Source organism: Ursus maritimus, unplaced genomic scaffold, assembly GCF_017311325.1.
Source record: "Ursus maritimus isolate PB19 unplaced genomic scaffold, ASM1731132v1 scaffold_4, whole genome shotgun sequence".
Lineage (NCBI taxonomy): Eukaryota > Metazoa > Chordata > Mammalia > Carnivora > Ursidae > Ursus > Ursus maritimus.
In genome coordinates, this window is record NW_024426552.1 from 72,496,926 (window position 1) to 72,519,947 (window position 23,022).

Below are 23,022 nucleotides of genomic sequence, written 5' to 3' on the forward strand. Positions count from 1 at the left end.
TTTCCCTCTGAACAAAATATATGGAATGAGCTGCCTGATAAAGTAGTATAATGGTGAAACTAGAGATATTCAAGCAGATGCTGTATTGGCACTTGTAGGGGGTTTTGCAAGTAAACCCTGTTGGTGTGGGAAGGGGGAGGAAGGTGGTGGTGATTGCGGTAGTTTCAGGGCTCAGTGACTTTTAAGGTCTCCTTCAGTCCTGAGATTCATTTTTTAAATTTTATTAAGGTTTTTCATTTTCATTCCAGTATAATTAATATCCAATGTTATATTAGTTTCAGGTGTGCAAGATAGTGATTCGACAATTCTACACATTACACAGTGCTCAGCGTGTGCTCTTTAATTCCCATCACCTAGTTCACCCATCCCCTACCCACCTCCCCTCCGGTAACCATCAGTTTGTTCTCTCTAGTTAAGCATCAGTTTCTTGGTTTGTCGCTCTCTTTTTTTCCCTTCATTCATTTGTTTTGTTTCTTAAATTCCACTATGAGTGAAGTCAAATGGTATTTGTCTTTCTCTAACTTATTTTCTAGCATTAGACTTCCTAGGTCCTTCCATGTTGTTGAAAATGGCAAGATTTCGTTCCTTTTTTATGGCTGAATAATATCCCATTGTATGTATGTACCTCCTCCTCTTTATCCATTCATCTCTTGATGCACATTTAGTTATGGAGTTTATTCTGTCAATCTTTGGGTTGTTTTCTGAGTTATTTACATTGATGTGTTAGCTAGTTGTATCCATCAGAGAAGGTAAGCCAGGGGTCTTCGTACTCTGCCATCTCCCCTGGGAATCCCAGTCCTGAGATTCTTTTAAAAAGTATTTTGAATAGGTAAGATAAGTATATAGTATAAAACCAAAAAGGTGCAAAAGGGAATGCTATTGAGAAAGAGCGAAACAGTCCCTGCCATCCAGGGGCTAGCCTGGCACTCCAGCTGGCCTTGGGGTACTTGTGTTGAATACACACAATTTCACAGAACACCCAATCAGACAAGGCCGCTGTGATTGTGCTGGATCAAGACAAAGACAAGACCACTGTGTAATCATGTCTGAACACAGACAAAAAGAAGAATGCTGTCCAAACTACAAAATGATCAAATATTTCTCTATCCTGCTGCTTACTAATTCACCAAACACAGCTTTAACTTTGGTCTGTTCTTCTTGTCTTAAAGATAATATTTATTAACATACCCAATGATACAATGACACTCACTTTCTTAGAGCATCGATTGGGAGTAAATCTACATTTCTTTGAGCCCACCCTACAATTGCCTAACCCAAGACCAAATCCTCTAAGTCCTTTCTTACACCCTCTTACTAAGACATCCCAGCTTGACCATGGAGTGCATTTTTCCTCCTTGCCTTGAGTCATTAAACTCAACTTTGTTCAACCATGGGTGTGTTTCTTTCCCTGGGAGACACTGACATAGTCAAAAGCAATTTTTTATTCTTCTCCTTTCTGCCCCCTGGCCACATTTCTTGGTGTTGTTTTGGATGTAGTCTATGCATCGGTCAACATATACAGTCCTCTGTGTGTATGTCTGTATCATCTCTTTCTCCATCATCTATCCAACGCTTATTCAGTATCTTTTTAAACTTAGATTGTTATATCTATGAGATTTTTCCCTGTTAGTATGTGTTTACGTGGAATAATTTATTTTACCTAATTCTCTGTTGAAGGCCATTTCAGTTCTTTGTATATTTTGCTAATGCAAACAACACGATAAAGAATATCCTGGTACATAAGTAATTTTGCATGTGTACAAGTGTACCTAGGGGACGGATACTTAGAAGTGGAATTCCTGGGTCAAGGGTATATGCTTTTTAATTTTGATAGATATCTGTTTGCTCTCCATCATACAAATTTACATTGAGGGTGTCTATTTCCTTATGTTCTAGGTCAGCACAATGTTATCAAACTTCTGGCTTTTTGTTACCTAAAAACATAAACATTATTTGTCTTATTATGAGTTGAGCACTTCATATATTTTAAGAACCATCTTCATTTCTCTTTCTATAAAATACCTGTTTATGTCTGTAGGATGTAAACCTACATTTGTAGGAAATCTATTTATATTTTAAAAAAGCCGCTCTTTGTTATATGAGCTGTACGTTTTTACTCATTTTGTTGCTTGTCTCTGAATTTACTTGGCCATGCTATTTTATTTTATTATAAGTATGCTTTTACACCCTCAGTTTTTCTTTCCCGTTTAAAAAGGCTTTATTCATTCCAAAATGATTTTTTAAACAATCTCCCATGCTTTGTCTTAACAAATTGTTGTTTGACTTTTGTGCTTAATATTTAGCTAATATGGAATCTGTTTCTTGAGATCTTTTGATTCTAGACCTCTACTATTTTATGTTCCTAACTACTGATTACAAATACAAACATAGTTTATTCAGATTTTATGAATCAACTAAATTTCTCATGAGTTCAGCATAAAGAAACATTTCAAAATGGTCTGTATCTGAGTTTCAAAAATCCGATTGGAAACTTAAAACTGTAGTCTTCCACTTATGTTTTCTATACAATACCAAACATATGATGTTTTGATACCACCACCAGCCATAAGTATATAGACACAGCCAAAGCCAACAGAAGCTCTGTATTGCTAAACTATCAACAGAAGCATGATCCACATGGTTAGTTGGGAAAAATTATCAAGTACACAAGGGATGCTGAGAAGAATTATAAGGAGGTGTTTCTCCCTAACCAGGGGCCTTCCTGGACAAGGAGTTCATCTCTTACACCCAGTAGAGCATACACATTATAGTTTTCATGGGAAAGTAAGGACTGTGCCGTATCCAATTATAGGGATATTATTTTCTTCTACTATCATCTATCCTTTAAAAATATGTCATCAATTTGTATGTGTGAAATCACACCTTTAAGTTGGAAGAAAAGAGGAAGAAACGTGTGTTATCCTGCTGATTTTCTTTAAGCAAGATTATTTACATAATCTTAAGCAATAGTGTGGTAATGTTATTACTCTGACAGTGGCGTATTTTTTCAAAATCAAAATTAATATTTATCCTTAGCTTATGAATGCAGTTACTTCACTTGATATTTTTAAAGAAAGATAAAAATGCCTTTTGATTTCAATTGCTAGAAGAAGAGTAATGAACATTTGTTAGAAATTTGCTTTTGTTGACTGTGCTTTAATTTTAAAGAGTATACCTCCAGATAATATTTGTGGAAAACAGGAACAAGAACCAATTATTTCCTTGAATAGTTTACCACTCACATAAAATCACAAGGGAATAACTTTCTAAACTTTTTGTAGCCTTGACCTCTTTCCTTCTTATTAGTCTTGTATTTCTTTTCAGTCTTAGACTTCTGTCCTCATGTGTCCCTCTAGTCAATAAAGGAAAAACATGAACCATTTGAAATGATCCTTTTTCCTGGTTGCTCTGTGACTATTTATGGGCATATTTATAGGCAGTATGCATAGTGGTTAAGAATCTTATGGGAGCTACTTAACCAGGTGTATCCCTAGAAAGAGCTGAGGGCTGAGATTGTCTTTAATTTATTCTGGCTTTGTGAGGTGACCAGTGCATTGACCTTGAGCAAATCACATAAAATTTCTCATATTTAAACAGTCTCTGATTGTACAAAAATGAGAGGAACAGAGAATCTCTCAGAATTTAGAAGCCTTTCTGTTCTCATGAGGAAGGGAATGTATCTCAGAAAAACTGACTGGTGGCTTCCATTTCCCTTTTCGGAACAATACCATTTGTTCTGAAAGGTACATTACCAGCAGGAAATCTTCAATTTACAAATTCCTATGTAATATCCTCAAGGTGTGTGTAAGGATCTGGAGAGTCATGCGCATAAATGATAGAGCCAGAATTTGAATCCAGGCTATCTGACTTAAAATTCTGTACCTTTCACTTCGTTATTTAACCTCTTCATATCTTAATGCCCTCATTTCTTCAGTGGGAATGATAATAGAGCTTACATCATAGGGTTGTTGTGCAGATGAAATGGGTTGTTTCATGAAAAGTACTTAAAATCGTGCCTAAAACACAGTAATTCCCAATAACCATTGTTAGTTGTTTTTGCTGTTACTATTATTATTATCTTCATCCACATGGATGAGAGAGTACTTGTTTGCAGGGAGCTCGTACGTAGACAGCCACCATTTCAACAAGTAGAATCCTTAATGGTGGCAGCTGATGTTATGTGAAAGAGTGTGGAAGTGCTGAGCTAGGGTATTGAAGAGTCAGTGGTTCATACAGTGTGTAGTCCCCAGACCGTTTCCAGCAGCAGCATCTGGGAACATTTTTGAGCCTCGTGCTAGACATACTGAATTAGAACTCTGGGCTGTGTCTCTGTTTCGACAAGCTCTCTCGATGATTCTGATGCAGTGCGGTAGGTAAGACTGGTAACTCTCCTCTGCTCCCGGGATTTGGAGTGTTCACATTTGCTGAGTAAGGCAATCTCCGTCTTGGCACTGCCACACCTACTTCTACTGGTACCTGATTCCTAATGTAATAGGGAAAGCATAGATTTGTAGGCATCCCGCAAAGCATGCTGACATTCAGACTTTGTGGTATCTCAAACATGTGTGAAATCAGTTACATTTTTTAAAGTTTTCTAGTAGCCACATTTAAAAAATTTTATTTTAATTCCAGTGTATTTAACGTACAATAGATGAATGGATAAAGAAGACACACACAATGGAATGTTTTATTTGATTTATACCTGGAGAGAGTCAGAGCTCAATTCTAGACAGATTTATGATCAAACATAGGTTTGGGGGAATTGCACAAATGATACAGGTAAACCTATATCTTGGACATTTTACACATGCTAATTACGTTTACTTGGAATGACTTCCCTAATCTTACCCCGTGGCTTTGTTGGTAAGCCACTCTTACCCTTTAGAACTGTTCTCAAATTTTTTCTCCTTTGTGTGAAGCCTTCTCCAGATTTCCCCGACACCTGCCACCCTTACACAACACCCCGCACTAACTCACTTCACCCGACTGTTTCTGAACTTTGTGTGTACGTTTACAGCTGCACAAGGCACATTAGACTGTCATTCCTTATCTGCATTTGTGTTTCCCCTCGTAGAGTGCGATGTCCTTATTTGCCCTTCTGTGCAGCATAGCCATGGACCGTTTCCAACACTGGAGGGCTATGGCAGATAGGTTTCAGTTAGCTGGCACACCTCACGGGGAAAAAAAATGAATGTATTCAAATAGTGGATGTACCTGCTTTCCCCCACATTTTCCTCCTACCTGCCTCAGCCCTGAAGAGATTTGAATTTGGCATACCTCTTACTCAGTGTTGTGAAATCAAAATGACGGAATACAACTTCAAAGAACGAGTATAAAACACTTAAATATCACTAATTGTATGTCAAAGAGGCTTGGGATGTGAGTCAGATAACCTGGTGTCCAGTCCAGGTCCTGTCCCCATTTCACTGCATGTTCTTGTTTAAGCTTTCTGTTCCTTGGTTTTCTACTCTGTAAAATGAGGTATTTGGAAAGATTATCTCCAATATCCTTGAAAATTTTGAAAGTTTAAAAGCCTATATATTGGCAATGGATTTTGGTTTTATCTTTGAAAACCTTAAAATTTTCCCTTTAAGCACATCATTAGAAAGGGCAAAATCGTAAGAGTGAATGAATAGTACAATAGTTTGTGCAATGAATTTGAAAACTGTAGTAAATTCACTCTGACTTCAAAATATAACAGAATCTGACCACTTTCAATACCCCTATTGCCACTATGTAGACCAAGGTGCTCTCATCTTTGGACTTTTGCAATTGGCTCCTGACTGATCTTGTCACTTAAGGCTTTCCCTCTTCAATCTGTTATCCACACGGCAGCCAGAACCCAGTTACAGCATGGGTCAGATAGGTCACTTCTCTGTTCAGTCTCTTTCAACACACATCATTAAGGGTAAACGCCAAGTTCACTTTATGACCCATATGGTTTTACATAATCCTGCCCATTACCTCCTGAATGTTCCCCTTCCTTTCCTTTGACTAGTCTTCTTGCTGTTCCTCAAATACAGCAACCATGCTCTTTCCAGAAGCCCTTGGTACCAGCATTCCATGTCTTCCTAGCATGTTCTTCCTCCAAATATCTAAATAGCCACCTTCCTCGTCTTCTTCGTTCCTTTACTCAAAAGTGAAGCCTTTCCCATGGAGCCCTTTTCTGGTTAGTCTATACATTTCAATCCTTGTCTTCAACACTTCACTCTCTCTTGGCAACTTGACTTCGTTCTTCCTCCAAAACACTTGCTACTGTCTTCTATACTTACTTATTTTATTATGTCCCTCCTCCACTAAGACGTTCCCCATATATATATCACAGAATTTCCTCATTCGTACTTGCTTATGTTATTTTTTCGTTAATTATATCATCCTTTAAAAACAAGATCAACTGCCTTTTGCCTTTGAGAACTTTTTCTGATTTCTTTAACTGGAAGTCCTTCTTTTTCCTCTGCATACACTGCATAAACATCTCTTAAGAAATTTATGCAGTTTCATCTGTATATGTTTATTATGTATGTGACTTATTTACTTCCTTTAGGTTATAAGTTTCTTGAGGTCATTGACTGTCTGATTTATCTCTGTGTTGGCATGTAATAAGGCCTTAATAATGGGTAATGCCTTAATAATGGCTATGGATAGGTTAATTTGTAGTAATAATAGTATAATCACACTACCATTTAAATTGGAAGGCTTAATTAGAATAAAAGCCCCACAGGGGCAGGGAGCTTTGTCTGCATGTTGCGCCACTCTATCTCCAGCACCCAGTATCGTGCCCGGCGCATATTAGGTTGTCCATATTCGTTGAATAAATGCATGCAAGCGAATTCTCAGAACAACTCCATCAAAAACGAATATGACTTTGTTGAACGACACCCAGCTTGAAGGATTAATGAAAATTGGATCACGTTTGCATTTTGTTTTGAGAATGACAGACAATTTAAGAGACTTCAAAGGATGGATAAGGAAGTCATTTTCCATTATGAAAATAGGAAGAAAATTGAGTATGCTTAGTCTGGAAAAGTGAACTCTATAGCAATAATAGTAAAAGAAGACACTCTTGCACAGTTTTAAATATATCTTCAAAGCTTTATGTGAATATATATTCATGGTGATAATTACAGAGGCATCATTTTCTGAAAGTATGTAAGTGGTACATTTACCCATGAGAGAGGGAGCCATTGCTTTTATTATTCAACCAGGATCAGGAGCTAAAGTTAAGCTTATTTTGCAGGGAACAGAAACCATACACTACGGTGCTTAAAAAGTAAGAAAAAAGGGGGGGTGGGTTTCTTGAAGTAGGAGAAAAGGGTTTAAAGTTGTGATAAATTAGAGATTGTTAAAATCTCATTGAAATTACCTGCGTCTGAGGCTCTGAGATGGGAAGTTGATTTGGTCAAGGTAGAGTAAGGAAAATTCAGTTCCATTATATCTCCCTCCTGTGTTCATTCCTCAATACAAATTATTGCTTCAGAGATTAAGCAGGTTTGCCTACATTCTCAAACTTAATAGAGATAGTAATTAATGACAGTGGGATTTCTTATATGTCTCTGGTTTGATTAGGTATCTGGTTTATAGCCACCAGTTTATTAAGCATAAATCATAACTTTAGTCTCATGTGGATGGATATTTTCCAGAGCATAGTACCATGAACTGTAAAAGAAGAATTACATATTTTCCCTGAGGGTTTTGGAAAAAAATGTGAATTTGAGATATATCAGATAATAATAATGTTCACTGAGTAATTTTATAAGTTTTATTCCTTTAAGTATCACAAGAATTCTATAAAACAGGTATTATAGTCATGCCCACTTTGAAGATGAGTAAACTGAGGCATAGGGAGTTTAAATAACTAGCCCATGGTCACACAGATATTAAATGGTAAACCCAGGATTTGTACACAGCGAATTTAATTCCAGGGTTAATGCCTTTACCCACTCTACACTGAATTTCTCTTTCCTGGTTAATATTTCCTAGTGTATGATGAACATTCCCTTAAATCATACTACTACATTTTCTCAAATACTTTTTAAAAGTATTATGAAGGAAGTATGATTTACTTGTAAAACATTATGGTGGTTTATTTTGAGATGGCGTGAACACTGAACTTCAGAGGAGTTTTCTTCAATATGTTTGATACATTTACATTGTAAATTATTTTTTAAATTTATTTTATTTTTTTAAGATTTTATTTATTTATTTGAGAGAGAGAAAGAGAGAGAGAGAGAGGGCACAAGCAGGGGGAGTGTCAGGCAGAGGGAGAGGGAGAAGCAGGCTCCCTGCTGAGCAGGGAGCCTGATGTGGGGCTTGATCCCAGGACCCGGAGATCATGACCTGAGCCTAAGGGAGACGCTTAACCAACCGAGCCACTGGGGCGCTCCTTAAAATATTTTTTAGTAATAGTATTTTTTAGAAATAGTAAACGATTATACAGTAATTTTAACATTCTTAATCTGGTGGCCCGTTTCATGTATCTGACTTGGGAAATTTGAGGTGTGTAGGATGTGTGTTTGTGTGTGTGTATATATTTCCATGTATTATTCAGTAGCCTAGATAGAGTGGTACTGAGCAGGCATCCCGCCAAGATCTAGTGAGGTTGCACTTAGTACATCTGCTTTTCCTGACACTGAGACAGAGTGTGGAGCACATTCCCATGTCAAAATATGTCTGTTCAGCATTACTAAGCCCACTCCATAGTATTCTAATTGAATTTTTAAAAATATCCTAAAGAGAGCTTCTCTTTGCTTCCTCTTACTTAGATATTGGCAGAAGACATCATTTTATTGTTACTTTAGTATGTAGCAGGGATCAGTTATGATCCTTAAGGAAGCAGTGTGGTGTTGTGAATATCCCATACAATTTCAGAGACAGACAGTTATGGAAATTAACATGCATTTCTCCATTTACCAGCTGTATACACTTGGTCAATTTGCTTAGCACTTTCAAATCTTAGTTTCTCATCTGTAAAATGGGAATTACATGTAAAGACTTAAAATATATAATATCAAACTACCCTCATGGAAGAGAGTGCTTTGAAAAGTCTGAAGAAGAGAAATCTGTGCTGCCTGAATTTTGGACAAGAGTAATTTCTGGGAAAGTGTAGGACTGAACAGAGCTGTGAAGAATTGTTAATAGGCCTTCTTGGTGCCTCATATGCAGTTTCAACACTCTGCTGGGCCCTAGACCCAGCCTTCTCGTCTTGAAGGGAATTTGATTGAAGTTGAATCTGGGAAAGATTCAACCCCACTGCACTTGCAATTTCCTTCATAGTGGGTAGAAATGAATACAGTTACACATGGTCTCTTCTGGGTCCTTTGAATCTGCTTGTGATCTCAGCAGGGTAAGTCTTATCAAGATGCAAGGGAAGATAGGCTACTTCCCACTGATGTCAAAGTCCTCTGGAACAATGGCTCCCAAATTTTTGAACATTAGAATCACCAGGATGACTTTAAAAAAATCTGATGCCCAAGTCAATAAAATCAGAATCTCTGAGGATGGGACCAAGGCATCAGTATTTTAAAAAACACAGATGATTCTGACGTGCCGTGAAGTGTAAGAACAGTGACTTCTTCTAGAACATTGCTTCTTGTACTGTAGTGGGCATCAGAATCACCTGGAGGGCTTGATAAACTACTGGTTTTGGGGCCCTTACTCCCAGAATTTCTGAATCAGTAGGTCTGGAAGAAGGGCTGAATGTTTGTATTTCTAACAAGTTCATAAGACCACACTTTGAGAACCACTGCGCCCGAACAGTGCTTCTTGAATCTCAGGTGCCTAGTAATCACTTGGGAATCTTGTGAACATGCAAATTGATTCAGGAGGCCTTGGTGGGCCCGAGATTCTGCCTTTCCTGTAAGCTGCAGGAGATTGGTCTACTGACTGGTAAGGTTCGATAAGCAACAACATCATCTGGGAGCTGGTTAGAACTACCCCCCAGACCTACTGAATATGAAATTGCTTTTTAGCAGTGCTGCACATTGGAATCACATGAGGAATTTAAAAAAATATCGATACCTAGATTCAATCCCAGAGACTTTTATTTAGTTGGTATGGGAGTGGCCAAGGTAAATCAGAATTTAAAAGCAAACAAACAAAACTCCCAGAAGGTAGTAATATGCAGCGAAAAACTTGGGACAGAGTTATACAATAAGATATTATTGTTAAGTACCCTGCAAATCATTGCTGTCCTTTTATGGAATGTTCCTTGATATCATATCATAAAACAAGCTGGAGATGACAAACAGCCCCTCCTGGGTCCACAGCAGACATCACTAAATTCTTTTGTTTTGTTTAGACATCACTAAAGTTTTACAACAGTCATCGTGGCCTAACTTCAAATATCTTCTTAAGACACAGTTCTGGGAGGCTACGACAGAATGACTGGAGTTTCCCATATGCCTGCTGTATGCAGACTTCATCTTCATTAACACCAACATATTGAGGGAGACGTGTGTTCTAGTTACTAAGTTATGAATATGATTCCCATACAATTCCTGCTTTCTAGCTGCTCCTAGAATGGCAGATGAAGTTGAGATTGAACCTTTATGTAAAATAAAACGTAATAATGCCAGGTAGAACTGGTACTGCCAAGTGATTAGGGAAAAAAATAAATCACTAGATATCAGAGATGGAAGAGAGCTCCAAAAGCAATAGTGCTCAGAGAAAGTGGACTTTAAACAGCCTTGAAGAATAGGAACAAAATATATAAGCTAAGATCAGGAGAACTTCATTTCAGATGAAGAGGCACAGAATTACCAAGTGGAGAAAGCTCCTTCCATCTTGGGGACAAATTAACTGACTAATGGGTCTAGCAAGGAAATTACGTGGAGGTATCACAGGACCATGTTTCAGAGTGCTTACCTGGCACCTGGGAAGTTTACACTTTTATATTTTAGGACACGGGGAACCAATGAATGTTACTGAGCAATTGCAATCGAATGATAGATGAGATGTACTTTGGAAAAATTTTGTATGTAGGGACAATAGGAGAAATGAGTGGAAACATTTTAAAGTATAGAATACTGATCCTCTTATTTTTCAAATTCTTTTTTCCTCCTCCATTTCTAAAAAAAAAATCTTACCACATTTATTTCTATAGATCCACTTAATATTTTTGGAATGAAGCAGAAATATAATTTATATTTACATATTATACCATATCATAGATATTTTATAGTATATACATGTATATTAATCATGATGAGTAAATATAACATTTCCGTGTCAGTGTCAGTATAACTTGAGTGGAATTGTGAATGTTTTCTTGTGGCTTTTTCACTGACTTCCCACTATTTAAATGTAATTGCTCATCAGTATTGTGTGCACAAATTTTCAGAAGTGCTTTCTTGTTTTGGTAGTTAATGATAATGAAGTGCAAAGCTTTGGTTGTGCATATCTAAACCATCTCAAGCAAGTAAGCTTTTGTTGTCTGTGTGTAATTTTAACTAAGAGGAACTAAAGGTTTTGTACTTTCTGAGTGGGAAATTTCTGCTTGGCTGACAAATTCTTTTTAAGGCTTCCAAATGTATTTATTATAGTTCCATTTTTTCCCTCACTTCCTTTACAGCTATTTAGATTGTTGTTACTAGAAATTCTCTTTTATTTCTCAACAGCAACACTATTTTATAGCCTTATGGCCACTAGAACCTAGGTTCACATCCTAGTCCTTTCTTGGCTGTCTTCATGACCTTGGGAAAACCACATCTTCGAGATTCAGTGCCCTCATCCGATGATTGCAGAGTTCACATGTGGAGTTATTTTTTTCTATTTTATAGACTTTCACCACTATGACTGCAGGTACCAAGTCTGTCTTTTACGTCAGTGTATTACAAGTGCCTAGCACAGTGTCTGGAGTATATGTGATGAATTAATGAATAAACCTAATAGGCTGTAGTGTCAATTTTGGCAACTTAGTGTTTGATGGAAGATTTGCGAAAGATGTAAATCTAAAACCTTTGAAATATGAAAGATTTCTTGGAGGATGTTTCTGCCCTTTGATCTGGACTGACACCTGTGCTGTTCCGAGCTCTTCATGTGGACCATAAGACAAGTCTGATGTGTAAGACAAAGTGGCTGCAGAGGATGAGTGATGATGGGCATTTGCTTTTATTATCGATGGTGACATGCTTCATTTTTCATCTTAAGAAAAAGAATCACATTGAATTGACTTGTTTATTATGCAAGTTTTTGAACACTTCTGAAGTAACACAGGAAAGGTTCTATGATACTATCAGGTTTAAAAACCAGTGGCAGAATTTCTGCCAGAGTTAAGGCAACATTTCTACTAGCTTCTGCCCAAGAAAGGGATCATGCTGTTGCTTATTTTTACTATGTTGAAAATTCACAATATTTGCTATCGGCCAATGCTTAGAAAAACAATATTAAGTATCTAAGCCCCAAACCACTCATCAGTTCCAGATGTCGGTAAATTTAGGGGAGAAAATAAATCAGACAATTGGATTATTTGACCAAGTGTTTATAAGGTAAGGCATCAGACTGAAACCACTGAATCACATACCCTAAAGTATGTTGATTTTTATATTGTTTTCATTGTTTTATTTTAAATACATAGTTATATTTGCTCACTGAATCTTAAATATATAAGATGAAATATGTTGCTTTTTTTTCTGCCATGATATCTTAAGAACCTTAAGATATGAGATAATGATGACCCAAGCGTCCCTTACCCCCCACCCATTGAGAAAGCTCTAGCTACATCAGTAATGATACTTTGTACTTTACTTTTATAGTTTAACAAGTATTTAAAAAGTATTATCTTAACTCATCATCATACCAAGTCAGTGAAACATTCAGAGTGGACACGAAGGCTCAGTGAGGTTACATTACTTCTAGTCACCAAGGTCACAAAGCTGTTAAATGGTAGAACTACAGCTCATGACTGAGACCTGTATCCTCCAAGTTCAGTCTTCATCCTACTCTTGTTTCCTTAAAAGCTAAAGTAGGGACTCTCATATCTTTCCCTTAAATTCTGGAAGGAAAGCTATTTTAGAAAGTTAAGCTCAATGACCACAATTGTTTAAGCTTCTACTGTGCAATGTACCTTGGATGAAAAAAAATGTATTTCATGTTCTCGAAAAATTCCTTGTTTGCTCGGAGATTCAGGCAAACATATAAATATGAAAAAGCAATGTGGTAAGTGTTGTGTAATGGTGTGGAATTAGAATGAGGCAGCGATTAATTTGCCTGAGTGAATACTCCATTGTACCATAATTTTTATGACCACTTTTGTGTTGGAGGAGTTAAGAGCCCAGACTATCTATCTCTTCTTAGATTGTTGACTATTCTATAAGATTTTCCTATTGAAAATGAAGAGGGGGTAGAATTGACCTCAGTAAATGATAAATAAAGGCCAGAAATAAATATTATTTTCATGACTAATGAAAAACCAATTGAGTGACTTATAAATATTACTATAAATACTATAATTACAAATGTTATTACAGGAGACTATAGGATTATAAGGAAAAATAACCTAGTGCCAACTTGATTTTAGGTTCAGATTTTTGTAGGATATGATATTATTCACAGTGTAATGAAGTATCTTTATTGAGAACATTTTGGTGGGTAGGAAATGATAATTTTCAAGACAATCTGATATTGAGAGTACACAGATTATAAACCCAAATATCTCTATTCTCTCTCATTATCTTCCACTGTAAATTTAACTTCGGTTTTTAGTGGGTCACAGAATGCATGTTTTCCATTGCCTATTCTTCAGTTTCAACCCAGAATTTGGAAACATGACATATGCTCTTTTATACCTGTTCACTCTTACAAGCAATAAGGAAGCCGTCCTTACAAGTTGCTTGGGAAGATACCAGATTTACCTGTTGTAAAGAAGAGTTCATAATGAGCTCATAATTTTTTCTCCCTCCTTTCTCTTTCTTTTCCTCTCTTCCTCTTCTCCTTCTCCTTTGCATCTTCATTGGTTGTCATGGTAAATGCTGTCTGATGTGCTTTGGATTGACTGCTACCTTTTTTTTTGTCATGGGAATTGTTTGTGTGGATAACAGTCAGGTAGAAATTAAGTTGGATAAGAACGCAGCACTTTTACAAGGTCCAGTATAATTTTATAAGAAGTCTAATATCTTGATTGTAACAGATTTCCCCAAACTCTTCCTTTCTTCTTCTTTCCTTCTAAAACCTGCTTCAGCATTCACACACACTAGCCCCATGCATCCTGTGCTTTTGTTCTCTCAAACTTTGTGTCATGTAAATTTTCTGGCTTTCCCTTTAGATTCCATATTTAAATATATTCTACATGTGGTAAATATTGTCAGTTTTTTCCTTGTATGCTTAATTTCTTGCATGCTTTTCTTGCATGCTTAATTTTCTTGGATGCTGGAAATACAACCAAGAAAAGCTATGCATAAGGAAGCTTAAAAAAAAACCACTGCTGATTCATTTGTTTATTTGGCAAATATTGGATAGTGGCTTGTGAGACCAGGATGCTATATGCTAGGCAACAAGGATAATAATAACAGTTTCCAGGGCTTTCGAGTTGCCCACAGAATAGTAGGAACCTCAGGAAGGATTACAGGTGAAGGTTTATCCTCCAGGGACCACATCTGTTGGCTCCATCACTATTTCCCTGTCCTAAGCACGACATGTGGCATATACTAAGTGCTCAACAGATATTTACGGAAAGAATGCATAGTTTTTGAATCAGAGACGTGATAGAGATACTTACAAGATATCGTATGAGAGTTCACATGGCTAAGGCTATGGAATCATACCCTAAAGTTTAGGATGACAATTTTCATTCCCTTCTTTATTCACTTGGTACCCAAAAAAGAAGTTAGGACTTTTTATACCCTGAAATAAAGCCAAGTAGTGAGATACTTATTTTAAAAGTGACATTTTACATGTCAGAATGCCTAGCATGATTCCTGAAGAAAAGTAGGCATTCCATGAATATAATCTTTTTAGGTTTTCCTTCCTCATGTGTTACTTTTCTTTCATCCTCTCCTGCCACTTAAATTTCAACCTGAGACTGACTGAAATTTTGTAGGTCCTAAAACTTATGCAATTTTAGGTATTCCCTTAGAAAATTAAGTGAGAAAATAAGTCACAAAAGATCAAATTTTAAAAAGCTGAAAGCTATCACAAAGATGATAAGATCTAGGGAAAGTTAGTATTTTAATTAATTACTTGATGGATGCAAGTCTATACATTTCTCTTCCCTTATTTTTGTGTATAACCTTTGAACATCTTTTCATATGACAACAATCTTGTAATTATTTCCTGAAAAAAATCATTCAGTCTTTCTTGTAGCATAATTTATCAAAAATTATCCTTTATAATTTTATTTCAATTTATTAAAGTTTATTTTAGTTTCGCAGCTCATCATTGGTAATATCATGTACATGTTAAGGATTGTTACCAATATGAGAATTTTTGGTTGTATGATATCAGGGCATTTCAAATCCGTCCCTTCCGTCCCCCAGTCAATAACTTTTGCTAGTCATTACAGTATTACAATAATGCTGTATGCCAGCAATCCCATAGCCTCCATGTCATGCAACAGCAGTGTTTATGTCTCATCTGTCTGGGGTGGTTGACAAGTAGCTCTGTAGATCTTGTCTCGGTTACGTACCTGGAGGTCAGCTATCTGTCAGTTGACCTAGAATTGCCTTGGCTGGATTACTGAGGCCACTTTGTGAAGCTCTAAGTATCTTTCATCCTCTTCCTGGCACCAGCGGGTTAGTCTGTGAATGTTCTTAATGCAAAGGCAGAGGCAAAATGAGCAATGGGAAAAATGAGCTCTTTTTCAGACTCTGCTTGCATTTGCTAACATACTCTTGGCCAGAGCAAGTCATGTGGTTGAGCCCCATGTCAAGGGATAGGGCAGAATATCCTTCTAGAGCATTACAAATTTATATGGCAAAGCATATAAATGCAAGGAAAAGTAGAGAACTGAGTGTATCAATGCAATTCATCTACTCAATTTTTTTTTTTTTACCATTTTCCTTCATTACTTAAAACACACACACACACACACACACACATGGTTCTCTTCAGGTGTATTTAACGTACAAAAAACCCCAAATCTGTACGTATTCGATGTATACAGTTTGTTGAGTTTTGATATATGTATGCCTTCAAGAAGCCATTACTACAATCAAGGTAATAAACATACCATCAATTCCGAAATTTTCTTTGTGCCCCTTTGCTTTTCCTTTTTTTTTTTTTTTTTTTGTGAGAACACTTAACATGAGATCCACTCTTGACATATTTTTTTTAAGTGCACAATTTAGTATTGTTAACTGTAGGCACCGTGTTGTACAGCAGATCGCGGGAACTTACGCATTTTGCATAACTGAAACTTTATATCCTTTGAATAAGAACTACCCATTGGCCCCTCCTTCTAGCTCCTGGCAACCTCCATTCTACTGTCTGCTGTCATGAGTTTAATTATTTTAGATACACCATGTTAGTGGAATAATGCAGTGGAGTAATGCTAGGACTAGCTTATTTCACTTAGCACAATGTCCTCCTGATTTGTATGTACTACATTGTCTTTTTCTAATGAGCCGTCCATGGACATTTAAATTATTTGTATATCTTTACTATTGTAAATAATGCTGCAATGAACATTGGAGAGCGTATATGTTTTTGAGATCCTGATTTCAACTTTTTTCATATATCCCAGGAGTGGGATTGCTAGATCGTATGGTGGTTCTGTATTTAAATTTTGAGGAACCTCCATACTATTTTTTATATTGCCTGTACCACTCTACATTCCCATCAGTAGTATACAAAGTTCCCAATTTCTCCACATCCTTGTCAACACTATCTATCTATCTATCTATCTATCTATCTATCTATCTATCTATCTATCTATTTAAGAGTGGCCATTTGAACAGGTATGAGGTGGTATCTCATCATAGTTTTAATTTGCATTCCCTGGTGAGTAATGATGTTAAACATTTTTCATGTACCTATTGGTCATTTGTATATTGTCTTTGGAGATGTGTCTGTTCAAGTCTTTTGGTGGTTTTTTAATTGGGTTATTTGGGTTTTTGCTGTTGAGTTGTAGAAGTTACTTTATATGTAAGATATTAACACCTTATCAGTTATACAGTTTGCAGATATTTTTTCCCCATTTTGCAGGTTACCTTTTAATTCAGTTGATTGTTTCCTTTGCTTTGCAGAGGGTTTTTGGTTTGATGTAGTCCCACTTGTCTAGTTTTGCTTTTGTTGCGCACTTCTGGTGTTATATGCAAGAAATCACTGGAGAGACCAACGCCAACAAATTTTCCCTATTTTCTTCTGGGAATTTTATAGTTTCAGGTCTTATGTTTGGATTTCTAATCCATTTTGAGTTATTTTTGTGTGTAGTATAAAATAGGGGTCCAATTTCATTCTTTTGGATGTTGATATCCAGTTTTTCTAGCACCATTTGTTGAAGAAACTATCCTTTCCCCTCGTTACTCTTTTCAAACCATTTTTCCATGTGGTTTGGTGATTGAGTTTCATATGGATCCCAAGAATACCAATTCCATCATTTCACTTTTCAAAATACAAGAGTTAGATTTACGTAAAGGTTTAGAATGAGATATTCCTTTAGGAAAGGACAAGATTGAGAAAATGCCTGAATATCGGATTCAGTGCTTGGACTCTCTTTGGCTTATAATGGTAGTCTTCAGCAAATGTTTACTGGGATCCTGAATAGAAATAGAATATATACTACTCTGTTTATTCTCTCAATCTGTCTCTTTCTCTCTGTTTCTGTCTCTGTCTCTCTTTTTTTTTTCTTCCCTCGCTCCTTTTCCCCATATTATATAAGTGTGTCTTAGATGAGATATTTGTTTGGAGAGCTCACAGTCTACCTGTGGTTAGGACAGAAACATGTTTTGGGTTTGTTTTTTTTTAAAGGAAGAAAATTATAAATTGTGGTGAAAATTGCCTAGATTCAGGACAAGGGCAGCTTAGAAGTGAGAGAAAGCATTGATATTTGGTGTGTCATTCCAAGCATGGCAGGGGTTTCAATATGAAGCTACAACAAGAAGAACATTCCAACCACAGAGAATGTAGTAAGCAAAAATATGGGGTTAAAAGTAGGAAGAGGGTGATCAAATTACTAGAACCAGTAAATACATATATTAGAAGGAATAGTATCATGTAGCAGAAATGTATGCTGTGTGTATATATAACTGCTACGATCAGGCTGAGATGTTTTTAAGTGTTTAAATTTCTTTTTTGTCTTAAAAAAAAGCACTTTTATTCCAATAAGAAAACCACAAATTCTGGAAATGTGTCTTTTCATGACTCTTATGATCAATAACATTTATTGAATATAAAATATGTATGTATAACTGGGGTAGAAATTATAGAGACCCACCCTCAGAACTCTTTCATTTTAGGGATGGAGACAGATGTGTAAATAAATGGTTATAATACCATGTTCCAAATGCTCTTACAGAGATCTACCGATGAATTACGCAATCATAGAAAAGGAGACAGCCATCTCAAAAGGGTTTGGGTAGGACTCATGGTGCGACTGAATAGTGAAGACAGGTTTTTCAAAAAGAGAGAACAAAAGAAAAGAAACTTTAGCCTCATTAAAGATCAAGGGGAACTTAGGAAATGGGAAAATTCTATAACGTCCGTTATGGTGAATGGAATGAGTAGCCGGTGATCAACTTCCAAATGCCATTTGAAGCCAGATTGCAAAGCGTGCTGAGTGTCAGGGTGGAGACTTCGTGCAGTCCCTGGAGGTTGTAAGCAGGGGAATGGCCTGATGAGATGCAAGGGGCCTGAACAATGGTGTGGCCCGCTTACTAGGAGTTCAAGGCCTGTGCCTTGGCGGGGGGAGAGGAAGACTGGAGGAGTTCTTGTGAGTAGCAAAGGACTCCTGTGAGCTAGAGCCTGTGTGCTACAATGAAGAGAAATAACAGATAAGGGTACATCATTTGCCACGTTTCAAGATTTTAGGAGGCAGGTGCAGACCCTCCCAGGGAGAGTAGTTTTTAACTTTTACCACTAAGAAGTTTCATTCCAAAATGTTTACTGATTTTTTTTTTAATGGACTCGCTAAATCTCCTAAAGCATACCATGTAAAAGCCATTATCACTTTCCCATTCGTGTATGACTTTCGCAGCTTCTTGCTTTTGTCCCTGCCTAGCTTTAGTAATTTTCACGCTCTCCTCAGGTATGAACGGCTTTAGAGTTGCTTTGTTATAGCTGTTTCAGCCAAATGGACCAATGTTCTTAGCATTTGTCCTGGGAAATCTTTAGGTTAGAAAGATATTCTGCACAATTTTGGATTTCACTGTTCTTTTTTATAAGAATTGTCGTGGAACTTGATACTTTCCAGTAGTTGCATTTATTTACCATGTAGAAGCATCTTACATTTAGTTGATACCTTACATATTAAGTCTGCTTTCTTTAACAATCTCTATCAGCTAGGATTAGGGTTGGCTCTGCATTACACAGACTAAAATAACAAGGCCTTATCTTTCTCACATAAAAGCCAGACCCAGGTAATTGAATGCTGGCCTGGTGCCATTGCCCTACAATGTCCTCAGAGACCCAGCTCCTTCCAGCTCACCTGTCACTGCTCCCTTGGGGGTAGCCCTTGTTTTCATGGTCTCAGGTGATCCAGCCGCCACCCGCACACACACCCCCATCCCAGTCCAAACAACAATAACACAGAGTGTTGAGAAGAGGGTAAAGGGAACCTAGAAGCTAAGGAGTCTTCAAATATACAGAGACCTTTCTGCCAGCATCTCATTGGCCATTACTGAGTCCATAACCACAGCCAGCTGCGTGATATGTAGAGAAATGTAGCTAAGCAGTCTGACTTTGTGAAAAAACAAGAATGGATACTAGGGGAAATTAAAACGGAAGAAGGAGGACACACAATATTTTAGGCAGATAGCCATATGAGAGAGCCTAAAAACCTTTGTTCAGGTGCAGTTTCATTTGGGTTACCTCTCTGAACCTGTTTGTCCTTCTAAAAATTAGGATAATCATTCTGTCCTAAATGGTCCATAGTGCTGGTGGTTGAGGGTCAAATACAATGATGAATTGAAGCATTTTGAAAATTAAGTGTTGCACAAAAATAAAGTATTTATTTTTTTAAAGTATTAAGCGATCTTCTGAATATTAACCAATAGATATTAGTGAGACTATGTCAGTTGTTACATCAGACCTTATGGAACCTTATTTGACAAGCAAAAGAATCATAGATTAATGACAAAGAACTCTAATATCCAGAGAACACCTCTCTGTTTATGAAACACTTTCAAGCATATGATAATGCATTTGATTCTTCTGTAAACACTATGCAGTAAGGATTATTATGTTCATTTTACAGATGGGAAAATTAAAGCAGAGGTTAAATGAATGGCTCCAAGCCAGGTAGCTTCTGAGTGGTGAGTTTAGAAACTATGTTGTCTGCAAATCTCACACTTTTTTTGTAGTCTGTTGCTCGAATCTTTATGCGTCACGCGTCTTGTTTTCCATTTGGCAAAGTTTAGATCTCTAAGATTAGAGTGACAGACATTCAGATATTTATCCCTATTTTATCTACATGGTGTTCATTCCCATTTCTCCCTAGTATGAATCAAATCCAATTTACCGGTCCCTTTCTGTACACATCCATTCTCTTCCAGAACCACCTAAAGTCCTGTGCCACCAAAATGTTTTTCCTGTACTTGGCTTACCCAAATTCGGCCCTTTCTGCCTGGGTCCCATCTTCCATGTGAGACATTTCCTGAATATTTCAGGCCACACAGATCTTCCATTTTCCTGAACTTCTGTAACATAGAGAATATATATAGAATGCATATATTATATTTAATTATAGAAAAAAATTATACACTGTATCAGATTATTCCATATGTCTTAGCTTTCTCTCCCCAACTAGACTTTAAGGTCTTGTACTTCTTAAGTTATTTCAGTAGCACAAGGACAGTGGTAAGAACGTAGGAACAACAAAACCAGTTCAGATTCAAATGGAGCTAGCTAAGAATTCTTGAGCATCTCCTAAGATCTAATCGCAACTTTCATGACAAATGAGGAAACACGTTCAAAGAGGCAGAGACTGGTCCAGTGTCAAGCACATCTAGGAATTAAAACATGCTATAGCGAACCTTTGGTCTCAGGCTTGATCCTCTACACTAACAACTGAACATTTGACTAGAAGCCAAATACTGTGTGTGTGTGTGTGTGTGTGTGTGTGTGTGTGTGTGTGTGTGTGTTTGTGTGTGGTTTAGCTTACCATCCCAAGTTGAGAGAAACCGAGAATAATCAGGCATTCCAAGTAGCCCTTGGGTGGATTTTCATACATTTTACATTCAAAACTAAGAAGATGACCAGAACTGATGGACATTTTATCAGTTGAAAAGAGGGATAAGAACTTCCAACTAAACCAGGATGTTAAAGTGACCTACAGATACATGCTCTTATGAATGCAGCTGTGAACTCTTTAGTCCATAGCCATGTTGTCATCTGTAGAGCCTGTATGATTACTTTCTTCTCTTATGTAATTAGAATTCTTTCAGGGAAGGGGCAATGTTTTATGCTTATGCTCATTTTATAATTGCACCAGTAACTAGAGTAGTCCTAGGGATATAATTCATAAAAATGCATTGTTGGAAGAAAAATAGATTATCTTCTTGTTTTTCTGTCGGGTATTCGAGTACCTTCTCCAAGTAGACATGTAGACTGTTGAATATCTTCAGAGATGGGCCACCCAAATATTTAAAGACTACAAGCAGGTTCCCATTTCATCCTAGGATATTGAATTAAATTTAACAAGTTAATTTTTAATGATTTTAGTGGTTTTGTGCATGTCTATATAGATATGTGTCTATATGTGTGTATATATATATATTCTGAGATATAAAATATATCAATTATTGATCAATCTATTTATATGTCTACATTTACATGTAGAAGAATTGAACTATAAAAAGAAATGCTCTCATTCCACCAAGGTAGCTAAGAATAAGCCAGTGATTTTTATCTTTATCTTCTGTATTCAAGACAATGTTTAGGAGCACAGGGAAAAATCTGAAAATGAGACGCTCTGGCATAGGTTATAAAAATCACATTTTATTATTACTTATGTCCACAATTATGTTTTCTACTGTTGAGAATGTTTTGGTTCGAATTATTTATTTGTTTGAAAAAAATCTTATTACACTGTTTGAGTATGTGCTCATTTTGTGAAACAAAACTGTGGGGCCCATATAGACCTTCTAATGGAATGTAACCCCTTTACTACAAATGAGTTTATGGGATGTACCTGGGGTCATATAGGTAATTAAAGGTGGTGCAGAGACAAGAAGCCAGTTCTCCTCATCTCCTCAGTCTCCCTGTCTCTCCCTACTAACTTCAATTCATAGTTTTTAATTCTCAAAAGAGTCATCTTAAGAAGCAGGATGATTTATTCAAAAGGTCACTGATTCTTTCCTCTCTGTCTTCTTTTTTTCCTCTCTAGCCCTCTTCAATCTAATTCCTGTGGGCCTGCGTGTGGTGGCTATCCAAGGGGTGAAGGCCAGCCTCTATGTGGCCATGAACGGTGAAGGCTATCTCTACAGCTCAGTGAGTACCTTGTAAAGCGCGCGTGTGTGTGTGCGCGTGTGCTTGTGTGCCCACGTAACCTGGCATTGAGACCTAGTGAAGTAACCAGTATTTTAGGGAAGAAAATGAGAAGTTGAAGTCATTTAAGATTTTTCTAAATATGTCAGGATTTTATTAAGATTTTTACAATTTACAGTGTAAAGAATCATGCCCTCTTGAGAAAGAGCTTGTTACTCACTATACAATACCAATTCTCTTCGTCTGGCTTCTCCTTCTAGAGGATAAGTCAAGCTTTCGAATGTTACCTTTCTTTTTAATTCAAGAGGTAAAACGTTTTTCTTTCCTCCTGTTACTTCTCCTTTAAGCACATGGTTTAAGAAGTTAAATTCTTCAGTTTGTCTGGGAGTCTTCTCTGTCTTGTTGTGGAGAAAAAACTTTCAGAATAGGTTGTGTTTTGTTTGTATT

General features: G+C 36.9%; 1 protein-coding gene across 2 annotated transcripts in view; it reads left to right on the forward strand.

The window, feature by feature from the left end:
- Positions 1–23,022, forward strand: part of FGF12 (fibroblast growth factor 12) — a 250,011-nt gene that overhangs the window by 49,792 nt on the left and 177,197 nt on the right. For both annotated transcript variants that reach the window (XM_040621447.1, XM_008705152.2), the window contains exon 3: positions 22,475–22,578. In XM_040621447.1, coding sequence (XP_040477381.1) covers positions 22,475–22,578 — 104 coding nt within the window. The remainder of the gene's footprint in view (positions 1–22,474; positions 22,579–23,022) is intronic.